Below are 23,180 nucleotides of genomic sequence, written 5' to 3'. Positions count from 1 at the left end.
GATGTTAACTATATCTGTGTTGAGTTTCTACATTAAATTGGCTCACAACTGCTACTGTATGAGTAAACAAATAATTTGAATTTATACAGTGTGCGGTCACTCTTACCAATACAGGAGTGTATTATCTAACGATGCTATTTTCTTTCTAGGAGAATTAGAGGTCCTTTATTTTACCTTAGAGACATGAGCATACTATACAGCACACTACAAAAAGCTGCGTTCATATATTATTGTAGTCCCAGAGATTATTTCCACGGAAGCAGTTTGGCCACAGTTTATTTCCTATTAAAATTCATGGAAATGTTATTGTTCAGTTACAGTACTTTGTGCCAAGTTCATGGTTATAGTAAGACAAATGCTGTAAAGAAAAGCCTGCAGCATCTTTATTATATCTTAAAGGAGAGTTCTAGCTAATAACATGTTATTTTCAAATAATACAAAAGTGCCAATCACCACTTGATAAGTTATATGTTTATCTCTTTCCTGTCCACAATCTGTTTATTGATGTTCCCCAGCATAATGCGGAATGCTGGGGATACGTTAATAAATGTCCCTCCAATCTCAGCTTCCACGGACAGCTGGGTTGCTGAGTGATAATTAGGAACCAATCAGAGTGGTTTGCAATCATGTGATTATCAAGTCAGCTATGACATAGTGATCACATTTAGGCAGAAGACTTAGGGGTCTATTCACAAAGCTGCCGAGGGCAGCCGAGTGAATGACCGATCAGAAGTGAAGAGAGCCGAACACCGTTCGGCTATTCACTTCAGGCTGGTACGGCTGATTTCTGGTGCCGAAGCTAGCCGAAGGATCGGCCGAAGCTACGGCCAGATCCTTCGGCAGCTTTGTGAATAGACCCCTTAATTGACAAAATAGGCCTTCATCCTCCAGATAAACACTTTCACCTTTAGACTGCAGTGGTATCTGCAGTGCCATCCATTTACTAGCATAATTGTTAAATACAATTACATTATTAAAAATAGTAATACATTAATTTTAAAAATTGACATTTTTCTTTGACATCTTTGTATATTTGTCATCAGATAACAAAAAACAGAACAGGGTTTTTATGTAAACAGTGTGCTAAATAAAAGCTGAAAATGTCTTTAAAAAATATAACATATTATGTCAGTATGCCAATTAGTCATAGAGGTATTTTCAATTTAACCTGGGCTTCGGCGTCTCAGTATACCGCGAGCTGTTGCTCGCGGTATACTGCGCTTAGGGTAACGGGAGGACGCTAGTTTGTGTCCTCCCGTTACCCTAAGGAGAACTATGGGGAAAAACACTGACCCCATAGTTCTCCTTTAAGGACCTCTGGACATGAAAGGGTAAAGCTGTTAGATGATATTCTGCAAATTACTTTACAAACCATGAACTCATTTGTGTTGTCTCCAGCAGTCTCAAATACATAAAACGTTAAATACGTTAACATAAAAAAATCTCTGAAACCAGCATGACTGACTTTTTACTAGTGTGTGAGAAGTAACATCATAGTCGGGGGGTGTTTCTTTTGAATGACATCCAGTAGTGAACAAAGAAGACACGTTGCTCTGCTTGAGTTGCCATATTACCAACATGCATGGAAAGTGTAAACATCAGATGGATAGTAATGTGTATAGAATTAAAGCACAGAATGCTGTATCCTTCACAGTTGACACTTTTATAGTTTAATTATCAAGGAGTTCAATAATAGAATTAATAAATCTACAGGTAAAGATGAAAAAATCATTATTGGACTCCTTGACAGGCAACTGATTATGCCGATCTTATTAGAATCCGGCAATGATGTCTAGGTGACCCCAGAATTCAGAAGACACCTTAGTGGATATATCTTTGTTGTAGTCTATTACTCTGGTTGGATCATTTCTGTTTGTTTTCGAAATTCCTGCTGCCTGTAACTTTCAATGCACAAGAGCTTGTGCTCATTTGTTAACCTGGACACTGAACACTTATCGTTGGTGATCCTTACATTAGTCAGAGTCTACAGAACTAGCAAAAATTGCATAGCAGGCTTTCATTTGTGACTACTATATCGCTTAAATATAGCCATTGCAAATATTTATGTTGCAAAGTATTTATACATCATTGTTCACTAAAGGGACGCACAAACAAATGTCCCTATTACACACAATATAGCCAATTAAATAACCAGTATTTCTTTGGATCCAGTGAGCAACCCAGAGGAATTTCACAGAAACATGAAGAGAGCATGCAAATTACATACTGTATGCATGCCTATAAACCCAGGATCCAGAGCTGAAAGTCAAGAGTGCTTCATGCTTGTTGTGCTGTCTGGAATTTATTTTTGTGACAGCATTCTGTTTTTTTGCCGTAAAACTGAAATTTACACTAGTCAAAGTTGTACACAGAAAACATAGAATATTACTTTAAGAAGAACTCAGGGCTAAAATGTTATTAAGCCTTGCAGGTGGTCTACCCCCGCACTGCCAGGGTTAGCTGCTCATTTTTGTCTAGACGATACAAAACAAAAGTTATACTCAACTGCCGAGTCGACTCCCTGCTTCTGCAGTCACTGAAGCATGTCTTCTCCACCGCTACACAGATGGAAAGTTCCTCAGCGTCCTCATGTCTATACATTTGTGCAGAACATGATGGCACAAGGATTCTTAGATTGTTGCAGAGGAGGGGGGAGAGATGCTCTAGGGAACGGTCTAAGAGCACGCTGGCTCGAATGATCAAGTGGCTGTAACTTTTTTTAGGACCTAGACACAATTAAGCAGTTAACCCTTGCAGTGCTGGGGTAGATCCAATGTACAGGTTAATAGAATTTCCCCCCAGAGTTCTTATTTAAGCTTCAGAGAGTCTTGTGCCTCAATCCTTTCTTCAGTATTACATCTGGATTTAACCACAGATTTCCTCCAATAGCCAGACAAGGCATTTATTAAATGAAATAAATTTGATGTGTCTTAAAGGTACTCCTTCTTTACTCTTCTGCCCTGTTAATAAGACCATGTGCTGGCATTATACCATCAATAATACCGTAGTTATCATTGATGTGATATTTACTAACGAAAAAACATGTAAGAACCAAAATGATTAGATGTACATGACATTTATGGTTTTTAATGAACACAATAACCTTTTTGTGTTGTCAAATTAATTATGTGTCTTGTTGTTTTCCCTGCCAGCAACTGCCGGAATTGACCATACAATTTGCCTGTGGAATCCGTATGTCATCTCCAAACCCAATGGAGTTCTTCAAGGCAACATGGCCAGTGTGATGACTGTCAAATTTATCTCCAGTCGCAAGCAGCTTTTCAGTTTCTCTAAAGATAAGGTATGTTTATGTTTTTTAGCGACTTAGCCCATTGAGTTGTGGAGTTGTCAGTGTTATATTTTAATTTGTTTATATATGTCATAATTTATTTGTTATTCTCTTTTTCTTTCTCTCCCTATTGCCTACAGTAGATGGTATATTACACTCCTCCTTTTTTGCCAAGCTGATAATGCCAATTTGTCGTTAGTATCTTTGTTTTTATTCTGGCAAAAATATTGCAAAAAGCTACTGAAACGTCAATGTCATACTGTCTATTCATATATTATTTTTCTGCATAATAACATTTTCAACAAAAAATATATGGAAATAAAAAAAAAAAACTATCATGTCACAACTTGATTCTTGCTTTACTATTCTAGATTGTCAGTCAGTATAAATGAATCCTTTTATTTCTATGGTACTATTTGAAATGTTTAGTGCAGGGGACATACTCTAAATGAGTGGTTCTCTACCTGTGTGACCTCAGGACCCACATTTGTCCTTGGTCATTAAGTCGCGACCCAAGTCTCACTGCAATGGAGCGCATGGCATTAGGGTATTGCACGTTCCGGTGCAGGTGTAAGAACTGTGGGAGGGAGGTGCGTTTGGCTGTAGATGTTACCAGCACACCAGATTCCAAAGTATACATTTATTGAAACGTTATGTCATCATAACAAGTCAAATGAATGGCAACGCAACACACCTCCCACACCGGAATGCAAGGTAGGTGTGATTGCGTGGTACAGTTTAACACACCGTACTAGTGTGTCCTAGGGCCCTCAAAAACATTGACATACATACACAGACACATTCTCACACCTCCTACCTTACGATAACTGGAGTGGATCCTCCGCCTGGGGTCCACTGTGGGCTGCTGTGCTGTGATGCAGCTCCATCCATATGTGCGTTGCTTGTACAGCTCCCTTGCGTGCCCTGTAGAGGTGCCGGGAGTTAGAATGTGACGTCACTCCAGCCCTGGCACCTTACAGGACATGTGAGGGAGCTGTAAGCAATGCACATATGGATGGAGCTCCCTCGCGGCCATAACCCCGTCCCACCCCACGTCAAGCTGACACTCGATGCCGGGCAGCATATTTTGAATGGCTGTTTGGCGCGAGAACTGACAGTGCTGCGCTAGGGGGAGGCTGAGGAGCCTCTCACCTAAAAAAGTGGAAAGCATGCGCCGACCCACTTTTGGGTCACAACCCACCAGTTGAGAACCACGGCTCTAAAGGGTACAATAACAGCCTTGAAAGATACAATATTACCAGCTGTATTTTTATTCCTTTTGCAGGTGTTGAGGGTATGGGATGTTCACCATCAAGTGTGCATACAACGCATAGCTGGGATTTTCCCCAAAACTCTGGAATTCCAAATTACCTTCTTTTTCTATGAGCCCCATGGACGCCTCTTGCTGTCATTTAACAATCAGTTGGCAGTTCTAGAAATGAAAAGTGAAGCTAGCAAACAAGTGACAAGCCACGAGAAACCAGTAACGTGTGTACTGTACAACTCGACTTTTAAACAGGTAAGCTTTACATGCAAGTCACAGATTTGTGTAATAAGGTGACAGTCAGATGTATCACTGAGGAGGAATGTAATGAGAGCAGATCCTGAATAATACAGACAGATTCTGTTATAGAATTCGGTGAGATCAATAGCACATCATTGGTTTAGTTGGTGGAACCTGACCTTTATAGCACAGTCATCATTATTACCCACTGTGCTGCTGATTGGGATCATCAAGCTCATTACATCCACATACTTTGGTGTACTATTCTTTCAGACAGCTAATTCTACTACATTCCTTGAACATGGAAACTAAGGTTCCAAATACTGTATCTATAAAGCTATAAACTTTGATTAATAAGTTTATGCAATCATTAAGAAAATATTCCAATTATTATAAATGCAATTGACACCTGCATTTGGTGTTATATTAGCATCCTGTAATCCCATGCACAGCAGGACCTAGTCTAGAAGAGGGTGTGCCAGCACTAGTAGCAAAGTGCACAATGCTGTCAAACACTGTGAGCATGCTTAAAGAAGGAGAAAGCAATGTTATGACTCATAGGTGTACTGCTGCTCCTTAATTGGTATGTCCACGCTGTTAAATCAACAGCATAGACATACCAAATGACAGTTCACATATGTGTATTTTGACTGTATTTACAAGCTCATCTTGAGCCCAGCTTGAAACGAGTAATCAGTATGACTGAAAGGAAATGCTTAGGTTATTGTCAGTATGTATTCATGTCATGTTTTATTGTAGCATAATTATATCATTTGCATGCTTTGCATGTGAACTTTGTGAGAAAATGAACTACAGGATAAGCCACTGTTAAAAACTGTGCAGCTGAGATAAACAATGTTTAGCAGGTGACACCCCACTGCTTTCAATCATCATCTACAGTGTAAACTATCTATATAATTTTCCTGAGATTGAAAAAGACAGGAACATCTATTGTGTTATGTGTGCTATAGTTAAACATGGCTTGCATGTGAAATGGACATACATGGCTTTTGTAGCTATTGGAAAGAGAGCTGAACCCTAAAACGATGACGATTTGAAATATTTACCTCCTGAGTTTAGTGTCACTTCAATAATCAAAGGTCCCTGGGTGGGAAATTGTCAGCCAAACAGTGACTACATCCAATCTGTTCATGTATTCAGGCAGCCACGGTTCCGGCTGTCTCAAAACAATAGCCAGCAGTGCATGTTCCGCTATCCACACTGTTTTGCATGGAGTGATTTCTCTCATTCGTGTGTTTTAATAAGTCGTTTTCAATACCTGTAAATCTGCTGATTTGGTTAAACTAATATCTGTAGTCATAAAGGTCCCTGTTCAAGCACGTCTTGCTATAGGGTGACAATGCTCTCAATTACGCTCCTAAATTGTCACCCTGTCACACAGGTTTCTATGAAGACAACAAGTGACCATTTCAACACACATTAAACAGACATGGCGCACTATTATCACCATCAGGAAACCTTCCCTGAGAAATGCCATGCAGCCATCGCTGGAGTGCATGCGAGTAGAAATGGATGTAGAGAGGTTGCAGTAGATCAGCAGCATGTAGAAGCAACAAAGATTAAAAAAAGATAAACAAGACAAGTATTTAATTAGATGGTAAAAATGACAATTGCATATAATACAGCTATTTAGCAAACTAAATGTAATTCAGTTATGGTTTAAATCTATTATCTAACTAATCTACTAAGTGACCCCAAACTATTCCATTATCTAATCTTTAGAACCCAGCCACATACAAATGAGTGGATCACAGGAGGTGTTAATTAGTGGGTTAAATCATGTACCATCCTGAAGTGAATAGCCGAACAGGGTTCGGCTCACTTTACTTCAGGTGTTCTAGTGTTCTCTCCGACACTAGAGATGCTCCTTAAAAAAGAAAGAGATTCAAAACTTTAGATGTCAGGCTACTGACTTTCCGCATTTGTTTTAGTTTGTAAACTGATATACAGATATACATTTAGTTGGTGACAATCTGACTGAATGGAGTATACTTCATCCAGAAGTATGACCCTATCGATGCAGGTATCCACCTGCAGTTGATCCAGAAAGAGCACCAAACACACACCTATGAAGAGTCCAGAACTGTATTTTATTAATCCCAGATGACAAACAAAAAATATCCAACGCCTTTCTGGGGCCTAACAATCCCCCTTCATCAAGGCTTTGACAATTATCACAGAATTTCTAGGACTCTAAACTAGAAGCCAAGAGCAATCAATTGAAGCCAGGGGGATTTTAGATATAATCCGTGAATGTCTCTGTTAAGCAACTGTGCACTCTATTGACATCTGTGGATTAGTAAAATTCAATTATGAACTCTTGGTACTCTTTCTGGTTCAACTGCATGTGAATTTCTCAAGCTGGGCCACCCCCCTCCCTTACTGAGAAGGCCTCCGGTTTTTGGAGAGCTGCTGAACTCAGGCAATATAAAGACTTAGGGGTCTATTCACAAAGCTGCCGAGGGCGAGTGAATGACCGATCAGAAGTGAAGTGAGCCGAACACCGTTCGGCTATTCACTTCAGGCTGGTATGGTATCGAAGGATCGGCCGAAGCTACGGCCAGATCCTTCGGCAGCTTTGTGAATAGACCCCTTAATCTACAAACCAATAAACTGGTTCCAGCACCTTGCCTCTACTTCTACTCGGATATCCATGCTGGCAAAGCTAAAACCATATTGGCATTTTACAAAGGAATATTGTCAGCTTTGAATTTTAGAAAAGCCCTAAATGGTTAATAGTAAATAAATGTAAATCAGTGGCACACACTTGAAGGGTTTTTAAAGTATTGATAAGTATTGATATGCCGGTGATTTACTTTTATTTACTATCAGTGTTTTGCACGGCGCCATCCGTATGGTCACCTGGGCACCACATATACCTTGTGGTTTTGAGACCGTGGCAGTGCGAATGGGATTTGGACTTTGCCCTAAATGGTTAACACATTCTTAATTCCCTATCTCTATAATTCACTTATTAAAATGTACTTATGTCAATTCTCTGCATATATAAATACATGCAGATGATCGTCTGTCTTTAGACCTCAGCCATGTGTCACTGCTGTGGGCTCATAATAAGCTTCCTTTTAACAGTTCTTTGACTCTTTCTCGAGCTTGTTTCTTTGAGCATTGAAGATTAATTGCTAGTGAAAATGACAATGTCCATTTCAGTAGTTGGGTATTAAAGTCAGACTAATTAGTTTGCCGGAAGACTAATGTACATAAGTTTGTCAATGTAGTGCACACAACAATACTTTTGCATTATCAGATTTTCATATAAAAAAACAATCTCATTCTCAACATTAGATCATTGAATATATTAAAGGGTCAGCCCACCCTAAAATGCTATTTCGGTGTTATTCTTGCTAGTAGACTGAATACCACTTGACTTCATACTGTATCTCAAATAAATAATATGTATTAATATATCAAATAATAAGGACAGTAACCCAAAGATCAGTCCTTGTGTATTGCTTAATTATTTATCGCAGGAGGTATATTATTCTTTAGGAGAGCACAGCAATATAAACATGGGAGCTCTGCTCTCATTGTGATAAGCTCCAGCTCTGTATCAGGAGCCGTGACAGCGCTCCTATTAAACAGAGTGCAGGGGGCAGCTTTCAAATTGACAACAGAGCTCCAGTGCTTACAATGGTAGAGCTGCTCTCCCCGTACAATCTGCAGTGCTTGGCTGCCAGTGTGACAGCTCAAGTGCTCTTCATTTTTTAATGAATACTGTGGTACTGTGGTAGCATTCATTTGTAAATCAGTGTTTTATGTATATTGTAAAAAAATAAAAAAATAAAGGTTTATTAACTCCATGATACCGTTCTTCCTTTTTTTAGAGCCCTTTCACATCTGTACATTATTGCATAGTATTTTATGTACTAATGTATGTTGCAAAAGGACAACCCATTAATTTAGAATGGGCTTATAATTCACAGCAATGGAAGGAAAAATGGATCTGCATTTCTGCATCTGCATTGAATATAGTGAACCACAATGGCATGAACATTGTGGTGGGCTGGAGTATGGGTCTTTCAGCATCTACTGTACTTGTGCATTGGGGTGTCATTCTAAAGTGGTGTTGCCTGGCTACTGAATGTCCAAATGTACACTCAGGATGTGGGTGTGCACTGTGGCAGTTTCATCTTTGGTGCCAAAGACCTTGTCTTGGTACTGCATTAGCACAGACAAACAAGCATGACGGACATTGACAGATAGACCTATACCTCATTAAATAAAAAAAATTAAAAAGAACTTCTGCTGGGTATGTTTCATTTTAAGTGATGTTAAATCACTGCTCCTTTAAAAATTTTATTTTTTAAAAGTGTTTTTTTCATTGATACATGTCCCCCAGGGCAGTACCCGGATCCCCATACACTTTTTATGGCCAATTAATTGCATATAAGGCTTCAAAATGGGGACATTTAATTGTCTGAGTTCTACCCCCATAGACTTGCATTGAGTTCTAAGTTCGAATTAGAACTTTTTCCATGTTCGAAAGTTCGAGTTAGAACCGAACACGGGGGTGTTCGGCTCATCCCTACTGGGGAGCACTTACTTTAAAAAAAGTCCCCTGAAAGTAAGGTTTGATTATGCGAATGAGAATTGCCAGGAAAGTGTGTGGAGTTAGTCACACGATAGAATGTGTTTAGCTTGTATAATGAACATAAACTATTTACAGATATATAATTTAGCAGTAGTAGGCTGGGTACTTAATAAGGGAGTATTTTTAAAATAATGTTAATAGCTTGCATTTAAATCTTATTAGCATCTAGTTAGCAATTATTAATCTCCTAGTGAAACATCATTTTTCCACCACTTTCCAGGTAATCAGCTCTGACACAGGATCAACAATTACTTTCTGGATGATAGACACTGGACGGAAAATCAAACAGTTTTCAGGCTGTCATGGAAATGCAGAGATTAGCACTATGGCTCTAGATGCAAGTGAAACCAGGCTGCTAACGGGGAGCACTGATGGCACAGTAAAGGTGAGGAAAACGTGATTTACAATATGTAACTGATCTATGTTTGCTGACTGAGTTTACCCATGCTGCTGTTAGCCAGTGATAGCTGTAACACAAATTTATACACGGCATGGTTATAAGTCCACAAATATATAATGCTGGCTATCCAGCCTGTTGCTTATTCAGGATTCGGATGTTTGGCACCAGTATTAAACTTGTGGATCGTGCAAAGACTTGTTTCAAAGCCCCTATACACATGCATAAATGATCATGATCATGATGATCATGTAAGTTGATTTTCCACCCTGTCTATATCATATCCCAATTAGCAACAGTAGCCAGGGAGAGTAATTTCCTCTACCATGGCCAATTATCATCAAATTAGGTATAAAAAAAAACCTTATTGGGCTTATAAAAGGCCTGAATATCTGGCAGATTAGGTTTTTGTAGCAATTACTAAATTTTAATATGAAGAAATACAGCGCTGCATTCTAAAATGCAAGTACAAAAGGTCAGTGTGACGGACCCCCGTACTCAGGATGAGTTTGTCCGCCGCTGTCTTCTTCCTTGCTGAGGAGATATTGAAACCTGAAGATCTGTAGCTCCCAGTTTCCCCAGTCACTAGCCAAGGCTGGAGTGTAGGGTAAACAAACTCTGCTTTATTGAACAACTGCACAAACTTTTATACAGAAAGTGATCTGATCAGAATATAATCCCATCACATCCCCCGTCCCCTCCCTGGACATTCTGTCTTCATAACACCACAGGTGTCCACCTGCTAACGAGCTCCAGACGGCCATAGCAGGAGCCTGGCCAGAATGTCATTGTTCTGAGCTCCCTCAGAGAACAATGGGAGATAACGAGGGATGGTGCTGATAGTCTTTCCATAACCAGGTCACACAGCATAACGCACTCAAACATAACTCAACCCCAATACACATTTACCTCATAAACTCATCACCATGTCATCACAGTCAGTTCATACCCATAATTAGGGGTTTTATGGGAGGCAAACAAATGCCCCATCAAATTACTTTACATTTACTGAATCCATACATTGACAGATGAAATTAAAAATCCGGTTATACTATGAGGGCATCTGTCCAATGCATGAGCTCACAACACTATTGCCTCCAATAATCATCATGAACAACACTGGTTATAGCACCTAGATCACACAAATGTGCCCACAATCAATTCTAGAAATGATTGGGACCTATGGCCTTAAATCTCAATTAGTTGAGACCTTGATTGAAAGAGAAGCTTGTCAAACAATGTTCATGCTATGGAGGCAAAAAGTGGAGCTGCTGCCAGATACCTCCGGCAAAGGCTAGTCAACAGACAAACAGAGGCAAGCGTTCTAAAATGTATGCTCGCTATTTCCCTAGGATTTGTTGGCCAGGAATATCTATTAATGGCTGCTACCCACAGACATAGGATTGACACTTAATTGAGATGAAAATGGACTATTATCTCATGTTTATGTGTACCTTGATTGACTTAAAGTTTGTTTAGAGCCAAAACTTTATAGATAGAGTAGGGAAAGGTAAAACCCCCTGCCAGTTTTTTTTTCTGCTGTGTGTGTACCACTGGGTAAATTTTCCTTCACTTCCTGCCTCAGAGACGCATTCCCTTCTTAGACAGTTTTTCCCGGAACAAGTGTCCCCATTAGACAATTTTCCCTTTACCTCTTGTTTTTGTGACCAACTCTAAATGTTTGGGTTTACCTTCCCTTTCTGTTTAGGTGACAATGATCAGAGGGGTTGATCTCCTCAATAGGGACAAGGGGAGCAATACAAACTTGAAAGAGAGTCTAACCTTCCCCCACTCTATCCAAAACCTAACAAAAGGTTTTGCCTAAAGATACATTTTAAAATTAAAGTTTAGCCCCAGACAATCAGGTGCAGCCACTGTTTGGATATTCTGACAGTGGCATACCCACCATTGCCAGAATACAACAGCTCAGCAGGGGGAATCCCCATCCATGAGAAACTAGCATAGAAAAAAAGAATAGTGTATAACCAGCTTTAGTCTACTCATAGGCATAAGATGCTGATTAGCACCATCCTTATCCTGGAGGAATTATAGTAACTTGCTTCAAAAAAACTCAGATAATTTAATTTTCAAACAAAGGTTGGTCAGAGGTTGTCTACAAAGCCTGCAAAGCACTCAAAGACTTTCAACTGTTTTACAAGACAAGTAACTGTCTGGACTGGGCGATAACTAATGGGTGTCTAATGCAGGACTTAAGTCTAGATGGCTTCAGAAAAAAACCCAAAAACAATCATTTCATGTCGTCTCTTTACATTATGTAGTCTGAATTTTCAGTTCTGTGTCCATTATAGGGACAAACGTCTTATGGAGGTCTAGCTGTACAGCATACAGCTGTCAGTACTAAGGTAGTTTCATCTTGCACATGGAAGAGGACCAGTTCAGTTTAAGCCACATTCAAACTAAAAAAAAATAAAAAATGATGTTGTCCAGCATGTGACAGCAGCTAGTGTTCTTATCATATATTAGGTCTCTTCAGGCTTATTTTGTTTTATTTGGCAGGCGTCTGCGAAACTGGAGAGTCCTCTGTACAGTTCAGTACACTGTAATGAGATCCCAACCAGCCTGAACATTGCTAACAAGAAATGTTAAGTGCTAACACGCAACAGGGTTTATTTACTAAAGGAGTTGAAAATGTTCACATACCTAAGTGAATAAAGTGAAGTCGTATTTGCTTCCAATACCCAATTATGTGCATGGGTGTTAAAAAAAGAGAGCAGGATTAGATGATTGACGTGAACACTAACCTTTCTAAAAGAACATTCTCTACTCCATAAAAAAAAAAATATCCCACTGTTTTCTCAAAATTGTCTGAGTAACTATAGGAAATGAAGACAGTACACCCAGTGAACTTATGAAATAAGATGAGGCTGTGTTCTTGAAATTAGCCAATCACCTGCTTGCAAAAATCCTGTTTTTCTATTTTCTCTTGCACATGACTGGTTATTAAAAGTGAACAGGTTCAACTTATTTCTTATCATTCACTTTGCAAAGTGAATGTATACTTTTCAAGGTGAACATTCACTTTACTAACTGGACAGTCTCTACACCTGTAAATTAACCCTAACTCGTTTCTATGTTATGAAGACAAATCTGTGCAGTGTTGATTCTTCTGTGTAGTAGCTAAAACCTTTTATCCAAAGCTTTACTTCTCTTTTGGGTCATAGGAGCATATTTACTAATTTACACCTGTGACCCAAAGTCAGCTTATAGTGGTATAATGCTTGCTGCCTGCTGACCGCGCAGAGCCACGCCACAGCCAGGAAGTATACCATTAATATTGTGGAGAACCACCCCGGCTGCCTAAGTGAAAACTGGTTCTGCCTCTCTAGAGTGATCTTTTTGTAAGGAACATCCAATGGGGACAGGAGCAGCAATTTTGACAGGTTTTTATGTTGGTATGGTCCACTGTGGCCCACTGAAACTATTGCCCACCCATATGCTGGTGTCATCATTACAGATAATGAAGACAGAGTAAGGAAATCTCCCCTTTAGGACAGACAGCAGTTAAAAAAACTGCCAGGGGTGCCAGTCCTTCACCAGTCTATTTAAAACAAACAACACATATTTTAAAAAGAAAACTAAATGTACTAATTGTGCAGCTCAATAAATATTTTAATTTTTAACCTTTCAACTGATCTTTTAACCAAACCTTTACAATAGGGCTCATAAATACACTAACACAAAGAAAAGTGGAGTCATATCTTGTACCAGCAAATCCACCAGCAGCTGTCACTTTTTTTCTAGTATCAGTTAGAAAAATATTTTTCAGGTACCTATGAGTTATTTTATTTTATAAGCTCATTTTTAAACCATATTTTCAATATTGGTATGTCTACATAGCCTACAAACATATTTTAATACATTTATATATTACTTTTATTATCAATATATTTATATTAGAAAAAGATCTGTATATATCCCCACAAACACAGCTATTCCTCCTATTCCTTCCTAAAAATGAAAATAAGCCTCTCCTCCAATGGGACTAGTGGGATATACTATAAGTGGAATACAGTCAACCTGGGCACCCTGCAGTTCAATTGTTATGGAAGTCTTGGTGCCACATTTTGCAAAGTTGGTGTGTACAAGTAAATAACCACTAAAATCTGTTTCCTTGATGCCTTTCTAGGAAAAATCTTTACACGTAAAAAGCTCACAAGGAACATATATCTTTGAATAATAGCCACACCAAGACACGCCAATATAATAAAAGGTTTCTCAGCATGAGCAGTGGCAACGTAAATCACATTTTATGCAACAAGAAAAAGATGACATTTTTCTCCAGCTGGAATTTTTTAAAAGAACAATGTTGCATTTTTTTTTAAATGTGATTTTTGTAGATCTGTCCTAAATTAATAAAATCTATCTATCTATCTATCTATCTATCTATCTATCTATCCTTTCATTTTGTTTTTCCCATATGCGTGCCATTAGCATGCATGTTGCCATGGCCTTTGCCATGGTCTAGCACACAGACTGTCAGTCAGTAATACCTGTACCCCTGGGATACTTCTGACAGGTCCGGAGGATAAAGCTTCTTGGTAATGTTATTCATTACATCAGCGTAAAATGTTAGCAATATAAAAAATTACTTATGTAGCAAACAGACCTTAGAAATAATTTTAGTTTTTGACGCAAACCCGTAGTGGGAGAGAAACCATTCCTCTTCCCTAACTACCATTAGCTTATCGGTGGCAGAGCTTGAGGGGGCAGAAAACTAGGCTGATTAGCCAGAGTCTCTGGGCCAAAGCCAGAGAGTTCCCAGGTACGGATGTGAGTCTCACTCATTTTTTACAAGTCTTTTAGCTATACCTCCTTGCGGTCTCACTAGGACTAGAATGCAGATCTCTTTTACTGTACCAACCCCACATGGCAGCCAAATTACCCTCCAATAAATTCAGCATATAATCAGGCCTCTTCTTTATATGCTTGCCATTGGATTGATAAAGATTTGTATTGCATCAAACTACCTTTTACAACTTTTGGACAGTCAGAATGTTGTACGATGTTTGCTACTTTGATTTTTCATCTTGTATATTCCGCCTCTCTATCTGTTCAGTATATCATTCATCTGTCCATTCTGATCAATATTATTGTCCATCTCTTTTCTTACTATATACGGATGCTGCAATAATGTATTGATACAGCTATGAAAGCTCAAGCATAATGTATTGTTAATATGCACTTTCCATCGGAATATTGCACTTGCTTTAAAGTACAATTATTTTAATTGTTGATTATATTGTAAATTAAAAAAGAGCTGGTTGTGTTTTTTTCAAGATATGGGATTTCAATGGTCATTGTCACCATAAGTTAAATGCTGGAAGAGACCAGGCAGCAGAAATTTCTCAGATATTGGTACTAAAGAGAACAATACTAGTCGTTGGATGGGAGAGGTAAGTACCATAACGACTAGGGGCTTTCTAGATGATGCTGCAAAATCTATTAATTAACAAGATAAATATCATTAGACCTAAAACTTTCTGTCTTTTGTAGATATCACGCCGTGATCATTTCTTTAATACACTGTTTTATTTATATATTATGAAAAATTACAGAACACTACTATAATGACATTGTGGTTACAAAGTATCACAGTTTGTAAGACAGATGTAACGGAGGTGGTAATTTCCACAACATCTAAGACTACAACAGTCTACATTAATCAATGTCCTTATTGGATCAATAGAAACATTCAGAAGGAAGTAGAATTTTATCAATTCCCTGTGTAAAATATATAACAGGGCAGGAGGGAGAGAGGGATGAAGTTGGGAGAGTAAAAAGATGGTTGAGAAGAAAAGGGCATGCCCTGTTTTCTCTCGCCTTTGAGGTTACGATCCCACCTGTGCGACTCCTGACCATGCGGCAAACGTGCACATAAGCGTGCGGGCGGCCCCGCGGTCACGGAGTCGCCCACCACAGCCGATCGTGCTGTGGGTGCGATTATTTTCTAATGGCACGCCAGGCGGGTCGCACGGTTTCCCGCCGTGATTTCGCCTGTGCAATTGAACACGAGCGGGCGGTTGGACTGCGGGCAGGGGGCGTGACTTCAATGCACCGCCACGCCCCTTCCCGCCCCTGAACGCAGGGAGCCGACCGGCTTGCGTTTCAGTGCGTTCCAGAGGCCGAACACTCTTGTACGTAGACTTTGTGGTGTGAACCGGCCCCAAGTACAGATGCTTTTCCAGCTACTAGACTAGAGAAAAAAGTTAGGAGGCAGCTGTCATTTTTAAGGAGCATACGGGCCTCCTGAGATTAGTGCATCCCTGTTTTAAAGGAGAACTATGGGGTCAGTGTTTTTCCCCATAGTTCTCCTTAGGGTAACGGGAGGACACAAACTAGCGTCCTCCCGTTACCCTAAGCTCAGTATACCGCGAGCTACAGCTCGCGGTATACTGAGACGCCGCAGCCGGAGCGGATCCCGACTTAGACGACGGGATTCGCCCAGCTGTACCCGCCCCCTCCCCCGTCCGTTCCGCCAGTCAGCGCTGGCAGATCGGAGCGGGGAGAGGGGAATCCAGCCCCTATCCAATTATTTATTAAGGATGCACCAATACCATTTTTTCCAGGCCAAGTACAAGTACCAATACCAATTACTGATACTGTACATTTTTGTTTAGTGTCATGTGACAGTTTTTCTAAAACAATACAGACTAACGATTTCAGGACAGTGGTGGAGCTAAGTCCCAGCTGCAACCGCTGCAACCCTGGTAGTTCTCGTGAAAATGCCAAGTATCTGAACTGGTATCTGTGCAAGCCTATCAACAACAGGTTCAATAGTGGCAGATGTCTCTAACCTACCTACAAAAGTGTGTGCAGGAAATGTGAAAATTTTGTTTCAGCAGCATTCTCCTTTGAGCTGTGAAGGGATAAAGCTTTTTTTCTATAGTAATTTTGCAGAGTATAGATTAAACCTGCTTGCAAATTAGTGGCAAAATTGTACAGTGCATCCCTACCTCTTCTGGCTGTATTTGTGCTGCATGCAAAATTAGTGCATTGGATGGGGTGACCATTGAAGGAGATTAAATTACTAAAAAAATAGAAAATGTAAATCCAACAAAGTGAATGTCCACTTAGTTTAGTGAATAAAATCAAGTTGTGTATACTTTAATCATCCAGTCATGTGCAGGGCATATACCATTTATTTTAGTTTCCCTGCTTGTAACTAGGTATTCAAAGTGTACACAGCTTCACTCAAGTCCCTCTGATAGGTGATCATGCACTTTGTTGAGCAAACATTCTCTTCTCCTTTTGTAAAGCAACCCCGTTCTGTTCACACTCATGTGGTCAGGAACATAGACTGCTTCAAAGTAATGTAAGGTTGCATACCTGCCATCAGTCCCTCATTTGGAGAGACCCTAATTTGGAACCAAATCCCTCTTCTGTCCCTCTTTCCTCCTCAGTTGTCCTTCCTTTTGGTCCAATGTACAGATACCTATGAAAATGTACTATGTAAATACCGTAAAGGTTATCCTGAACTATATGCTTTATCTTATCTATGAATTAACTGGTTTGCTATTTCGAAAAACCAGTACAAAGGAATGGTGAAAAAAAAAATCTGGGTTTAACCAATTAACTGCTGGCGGTAGGCTTCCACAGCCGGCAGCTGAATGTAAACAACAGGCAGTAGCCAGCCTGCTATTGGCTATTTCAAATTGCAATAGCCAGCTGGAGAAAGTTCTCTGTCAGGACCGCTACTCTGCTGCTTGACAGCAGGCATGGAGCAAGTACAATAGGCAGCCTGCTATTGACTATTGAAATTTAAAATAGCAGGATAGCTATTGCTTCCTCTGCTATCTGCTATTTTATTGTGTATCCTGACAGCGGCCGTCAGCTGGCTGCCAACTCTGTTCCCACATAGATTTTCTGACCGGCTAGTTTGATCAGCTGATTGAGGGATGCCAGCCAGACAGTGGCCCCCACTGTATGAATTTCACTGTGTGAAATTTGCACAATGTTTATTATCGGTAATATCAGTACATTTAACCGTTACTGATAATTTAAAAATTTGGGAATATCGGCCCCTATTATCGGTAGATCTGATAATCGGTCGATCCCTCGTCCATATTACTGGGAGTGTAGCAGGAGTGCAGAAACTTATCTACAAAAAATTGTGCCGCTGGCATCCCGACAAGCTCTTGGCAGCTATTGACGTCACTGATTGCCAGGAGCTGGGTAAGACACTAGTAAGAGCATTCCCCGATGCTAAGAGCCCGATGGGGAGATGTGTGAGGGCTTTTAGAAACCTGGGACTCTCTGGCTGGCATCCTGCCAAGCTCCTGGCAACCAGTGACATCAATATTTTGTCACTTTTTGCTTCTAGCAGCTGTATATAGCTCTTTCAAATATATGTGGCATAATTTTTTCTCTCCAGTGAAGTTTGCAAGTTCAGGGCACTTGGAGGAAGTTGCTGCTTGCTGCCCATGCAGTATCTTGAAACTACATGTCCCACAATTCTTTGAGACTCAGGTATTTTAAAATGTATGTGTTCAGTGGCTTCCAGTTCATACAACATATCACTTGAACACAAGGGGGTCTATTCACGAAGCTGCCGAGGGCAGCCGAGTGAATGACCGATCTGAAGTGAAGTGAGCCGAACACTGTTCGGCTATGCACTTCAGGCTGGTACAGCTAATTTCAGCCGTTTCCGCCCAGCTGTCAGAAGCAGGCAGAGCGGCCGGCCAATGGCCGGCCGCTCGGCCAGCTTCGGCTTTCAGCACGGCTCAGCTGAGCCGGTGCATATGCGTTCGGCTCGGCTGAGCCGCTCGGCCATGATCGGGAGCTGTATGGGCTATTGTGAAGCCCGTAGTGAAGTTCTGGGGCCGAAGCAAGCCGAAGGATAGGCCGAAGCTATGGCCAGATCCTTTGGCAGCTTTGTGAATAGACCCCAAGGTGTTATTCAATTAAGAAGTACAGTGTGTAGTAACTATGTAGTAGCTAATAGCAATCAATCAAAATGATACTTCTTACTGATGTGACTACAGCTGCCATGTGTGGTTGTCCTTGTAAATAGTCACATCACTTTATGCTGTCTTGCAAGCCAGTACAATATGCTGCATACATCATCATGTGGATTAATAATAATATTTTTTATCATATGTTTCTTTTGAGGATGATCACAGTTTTCCGCCTGAACTCTCTATCACAATATCTTGTTCAGCCTTCAGAATGGAAAGGAGGAGTACAACACCATGATGATATATTATGTGCAGCATTTTTGCCCCCACAAAGCCTTGTCACAGGTAAGAGTTCAAAAACACTCTGCTACAAAGCTCCCATCAAGTTCCACGGGCCTTGCAGAGTATGACACTACAATGAATAACTATAAAGAATACACAAGCTACCTAGTTGTCTATTTGTTGAATCCTCACTGGTGGCTTCATTTGGTTGTCATGAAGCAGCTTTCAGAACTTTTGCTCTGATGGAAAAAACTGTATTTTATTTATGAAAACAGGTAGGGATCTGTAATGAAGGATTTGTAATTAACGAGATTCCATACTAATCCTCTTAATAAAACTGATTACCTGAGTTATTTTTATGTGCTAACTTAAAGACAAAATAAACAGCAATATCGTGCAAAAATATATTTATTAACTATAAAATCAGTGCAAAATAATAATCAAGAATATTATTGGTGACAATAAATAATAACGTTCAAAATATGTGATGCAATTGATTAGCAAATATGACACTATGAAAATAAAACCACAGGATATTATTCTAGATATTAGTAAAACAAAACCAAGAATCTAAGAAATGCAGCTAGTGAAACTCTCAGTAGCTCAGTAGGATGTGATGATGAAAGAATGTGCAGATTTAAAACGTGACTTCTCCCAGCAACCAAATATTTACATCTAAAAGTCCTTACTACGCAACTATAGAATATTTATCTATGCAGAAGATTAGCTATTTAGTCTAAAATTTAGATGAGGTAGCAAAGTCCTCTTCATTCCTGACTACAATCTGCAAAGGAGATGGCCTCTTGATTGACAGCTCTTATCTCATATCTTATTATACATGGTTTAAATTTCGGACGATTTCTGTTGAATTGGCTGAAATTCAATCCATGGTTGGCCCTGTTGGCGCCTCCCAGCTAGACAAATTTTAACTGAAGATCAAAGGAACTGAGTAGAAAATTCTCAGCCAAACAGTGACTACAGCCAATCAGATGCACTCATTGTTTGTGTATTCTGACAGCTGCTGTTTAGCATGGATGGAGGAAACTATTGATTTCTCTCATTCAGTCCCGTGAGAAATCTTAACATGTATGACTAGCCTAACTTCCTCTACTTTACTTTTATTACCCTTGGGTCTATTCACAAAAGGGTGAAGAGTTTGGAGACGGCAGGAGAAGTGAACAATCTAGGACAACATAGCTGAACTGGTAAGTGAGCTGAATTGGAGAATTTCTCCAAATTGGCTATTTTGTCCTAGATAGTTCGCTTCTCCTGCCTTCTCCAAACTCTTCACCCTTTAGTGAATAGACCTGCCTGTGTGTATTTTTTTCAGAGACGGTTGTTTTTGCAGATTTGCTAAACATTTGTGTATCACTAGAAAGGGGGTAGACCCCCAATAGCTTGTCCTAAAAATGTATTGTTAGTACAAATAAGAAAAGTATCATGGAGACTATTTAAAAGAGAATTATGGGGTAAGTGTGTTTCCCATAGTTCTCTTTAGGGTCACAGGAGGACATATACTAACCTCCTCCCGTAAACCAAAGCTCAGTATATTGCGGGCTACTGCCTGCCATATACTGAGAGCACCTCAGCTGGGATGGATCCCGACAATACTGTCGAGATCCACTTAGCTGCGTGAGTGACAGTTGGCAATGCCTATCTAGAGTCAGAGCCAGCTGTGCCCGCCCCCTCCCCGTTCATTTCTCCACTCAGCACTGGAGGATCGAACAGGGAGGGGGAATCCCTGTGTGGAGCGGTGACTGACAGTCACTGCTCACTGCAGGGAGAAGATTGGGAAGTGAGTGGATCAGCTGCATGTTTCTGCTCACTTCCCGATCTATAGAGCCGACCTGTGACAACTTCTTTGTCACAGGTCAGCTCTAACTATGAGGATGAGGGGAAATCACTCCCCTCATAGTTCTCCTTTAACTGTGTTGTTAACCCCTTCCCCCTTAGCTGTATGAACATAGGCGTGTGCAGGGTGTGTGCACACCCTAATCACACTGAGCGCAATACCAAAACCGCAACAGTGGGTGACATGTTTTTAGCTACTGAGCCGGTGAAGATATCGCAAAGAGATTTCTGTAACAGGCTCAGCAATACAGAGAGCAGCATCAATTGCTACTTACATTCCTCACATGACAGCCATAGTCCTTAATGCCTGGGAAGCTGCGAGGGAGCGTGGCTGTAGAGTCCCAGGCTTCTCATCTAATCAGGAAGTCGAGTGGGTTGTCACATGACCACCTGTCAGGCTCATTGCTTCATTACTGCACCCCTGCTAAAAGAGGTAAAGGACAGTTGAATAGCTGGGAATCCGGGATGCCTGAGGTCTTTATATGTTGTAGCACAGCTGTGGGCTTTAATGTCGGGCTGCCACGTATACTGTATGTGCACAGTCGGTGGCACTGTTCTGTGCTAACAGCTAACTTGGTGCTCCCAGCACAGAGCTGAGCTTTTATTAACAGCTCCTGGTTGCTGTTTACGATCGGGAGCCCCTCGGATAGGATCCTGATCAAGTGACCACTGTCTCAGCCAATCACAGTGATCACATGATTGGAGCCCCTTCCACCAGACTCCGGCAATAAGATCCACTTAAAGGGCCAGCTTCGGCTAGCAGCAGAAGTGGTTAAAAGTGGTTAAAAAGTTACGACTGCCGTAAACCTCATACAAACATGAAGATCATCCAATCACCTAAAAGCAATTAAAACAAACCAAATGTACAGGATGTATAAAACCGATAAAGAAATACAGAAAATTGCACAGAAATTGCACAGCTCAATTCTTTACAACTGGCCTTATCTGAATTTTAATTATTACCACATACTGTAAAAGTGGAGCAATTCTGCCAATGAAACTTGACATAAGAAACTTTTGTCAGATTTGACAGAACTTTTGTGCAGACTTGCTCTTGTGTGACCACAAAGACAATAACTTTCTCTTGTATCAGTTTTCAGTTCAGCGAGTGCGCTAAATAACCTGAATAATAAAATCTTTCTTCATATCAGAAATGTTCATGCATTGCCGCTGTTCAGTGAAATTACAGCAAATTAATTTATTTATATATAGCAGGAGGATTAAATATTCTCTGGCAGACTTTAGTACGTGTCTACCTGAGGAATTCATGAAAGCTAATAAAGCTTAGGCATTAGGTCACGCTAGGCACAAAGAAGAGATTATTTTCTATCCAAAACAAATGTCTTCATTTATTTGTAGACATCAATCCTCGACCCCAGGTCATTATGCCAAGAGCTCCGCTGTAGTGTTGAGTTCCATGTTAGTGATGAAGAAAGGTGAGCTTGCCATTTATTGCGGAAGATTGATATTTATGTACAGTCAGTTGCAAGTGTTGACAGCAGAGGGCACTTCCGTACAAATAGTGCTTAGACCCCTTTTACTACATGCAAGACATCCTTTAGATACAATTTTTCAAACACAGTAGTGCAAAGGCACATTTACACATGTAGAACTCTATTTTTGATTAAATAAATAAATCTTCCCTGTATGAACTTCACCCTGTCCTGTATAAACTAAGATGGACCTTACCATCGCTCTTTCTCTGACTGCTAAGTGGAAGTGTCTGCTGTTACTGTAACCAAATGGCAGGTCTCAGTGTTGTAATAAGAAAAGTACACACCAGCATCCCTTTGCAGGGACCTTGCTAAAAAATATTTCACCAAAGATTGAAATTCTAATCCAGAGAATGTCTATAATATGATGTCAAGCTCTGTAAAGGCTTCAGGGAAAAGCATAAGGACAATCATCTGAAGACCTGTTGATTATTTTACAAATATAATTTGACTGCAGTGTGTATTATCAGACAGCCCCACCATACCTTCTTTGCTTTCTGTTAGATTGGGTTAATCCACTAGTTCAAGGGAATCTGTCGTGAGAGAAACATTTACTGGTCTCCTCTTTTAAAAAAGTATTTTAGGATCAAACCAAACGTTCACACCAAAAGCAGTTAGGGATGCACAGATACCAGTTCAGATGCCAGTGCCGATACTTGGCATTTCCACGAGAACTAACCAGGTTGTAGTGGTTGAGCTGCGACTGGGCCCTGGCGCTCCACCACTGTCCTGAAATCATTAGTCTGTAAGTGTTTTAAAACAACTGTCACATGGCAATAAAATAAATGCATATACATATTTAATATATATATATATATA

The 23,180-nt window shown here is 40.2% G+C and overlaps 1 protein-coding gene across 1 annotated transcript in view; it reads left to right on the top strand.

Moving 5' to 3' along the window:
• WDR49 (WD repeat domain 49) overlaps positions 1–23,180 on the top strand; it is a 116,338-nt gene that overhangs the window by 29,506 nt on the left and 63,652 nt on the right. Inside the window, exons 7-11 of the mRNA XM_018557787.1 lie at positions 3,153–3,301; positions 4,575–4,808; positions 9,644–9,808; positions 15,119–15,234; positions 18,950–19,080. Of these exons, the coding sequence (XP_018413289.1) occupies positions 3,153–3,301; positions 4,575–4,808; positions 9,644–9,808; positions 15,119–15,234; positions 18,950–19,080 (795 nt within the window). The remainder of the gene's footprint in view (positions 1–3,152; positions 3,302–4,574; positions 4,809–9,643; positions 9,809–15,118; positions 15,235–18,949; positions 19,081–23,180) is intronic.

The sequence above is a fragment of the Nanorana parkeri genome, unplaced genomic scaffold (assembly GCF_000935625.1).
Source record: "Nanorana parkeri isolate BGI_ZX_2015 unplaced genomic scaffold, ASM93562v1 scaffold303, whole genome shotgun sequence".
NCBI classification, from domain to species: domain Eukaryota; kingdom Metazoa; phylum Chordata; class Amphibia; order Anura; family Dicroglossidae; genus Nanorana; species Nanorana parkeri.
Note: the sequence above shows the minus strand (reverse complement) of the source record. Positions and strands in the feature narration are given on the sequence as shown.